Source organism: Gavialis gangeticus, unplaced genomic scaffold, assembly GCF_001723915.1.
Source record: "Gavialis gangeticus isolate Ggan-Ray unplaced genomic scaffold, GavGan_comp1, whole genome shotgun sequence".
Classification (NCBI taxonomy): Eukaryota; Metazoa; Chordata; order Crocodylia; family Gavialidae; genus Gavialis; species Gavialis gangeticus.
The window spans coordinates 153,878,919-153,880,166 of NW_017729022.1; the positions used below are offsets into that span (position 1 = coordinate 153,878,919).

The following is a 1,248-nucleotide window of genomic DNA, read 5'->3' on the forward strand; positions in this document are numbered from 1 at the left end:
TTAGCCCATCATACATTCCTTGAACCATATTACTGTCTCACACAATACCTTTAAATGTATTTCACTGACTATATCAATAACTGAAAAGCTAAAATTTCTTCTCATTTTTTTTAAACGTATGCCAAAAAGGAAAAGCAATTTGAAGAAAGAAGGAAAAAAAAAGGTTTTAACAAGGAAATAAGTTTTCCTTTAAATGGTCTGAAAACACCGCTGCAAAATTAAGATACCTTTGTTGTTTAATAAATGCAGCTCATTAAAGCATTTTGTTTACCTTGATGTTTCCCTGAAGACAGTGCTCTATATCCTTGCCAGAAGGATCATCAGTAAACAAAGCAAATCCTGACTGGGCTGGCTTCCTCATTCCTGTGTCCTGGTTGAGGGTGTGCAGAAATTCTTCCACTGTAGTAGAGGCATGAAACCCAACAACCTAAACAAAACCCCTGAATTACCAAAACTCTCAGAAATATCAAACATAATGGCCATAAAGTGAGAGGTTCATAAAAGATTTATAGCTTTGAAGGCAAGAGATTTTTTTTTTCCACAGAATAAAATGATTATACCACTAAACCCTTTAATCTTCAGGAATCCCGGTTTTTCTCTGATTTAAAAAAAAAACAACCTAATTTTTGGTTTTAAAAAAGTAACCCCCAATTCACATTATTCCATGATTAACATGAAATGCCATAAATAAATATATAATTTGTGGTATTTCATTTAAATCGCAACAAATGTGGATTGGGGATTACTTGTTTTTAAACTGAAAATTGGAATTTTTTTTTTTAAATTGGAGAAAACCAGGATCCCTGTTGATCTTATAAGGAAGATGTAGAAGGGCCCTTTAAGAGTGATAAAACAGCCTTAAAAGGCACCAGCCTTAGAAAGATGCAAGGGAAGAGCTTCAACAATAATGGGCAGAAGTATTCTAGCAGTGGAGGGCAGAGCTCCTGCAAGAGAAGCTTATGTTGTAAGTAGGCTTGGAGGAGTATGACTAAGATGTAAGCAAATCAGAAGGAAGGGTGGGAATGAATAAGGCCTATCCAACAGATTCAAGAGAAGTTTAGGAAAAGGTTAGTGTGGGAAAGGATGTGGCAGAGATCAAGAAAGCCTGGCTGAAGGAAGCCTGTGAGCATGAGTAACAAACTTCTTGAAGAACACTGCAGAGGTGGACCTGCTGTGACTGCATGCTACAAGACCCAAGGGGTCTTGGTCGGGAGGGGCTGTGCCCTGTCAGCAAGACTGCCCCCATGG

General features: G+C 37.7%; 1 protein-coding gene across 4 annotated transcripts in view; it reads right to left on the bottom strand.

Annotated features, from left to right (window-relative positions):
• PLEKHH2 (pleckstrin homology, MyTH4 and FERM domain containing H2) overlaps nt 1-1,248 on the bottom strand; it is a 127,779-nt gene that overhangs the window by 23,328 nt on the left and 103,203 nt on the right. For all 4 annotated transcript variants that reach the window (XM_019516366.1, XM_019516364.1, XM_019516365.1 and 1 more), the window contains one exon: nt 272-427. In XM_019516366.1, the coding sequence (XP_019371911.1) occupies nt 272-427 (156 nt within the window). The remainder of the gene's footprint in view (nt 1-271; nt 428-1,248) is intronic.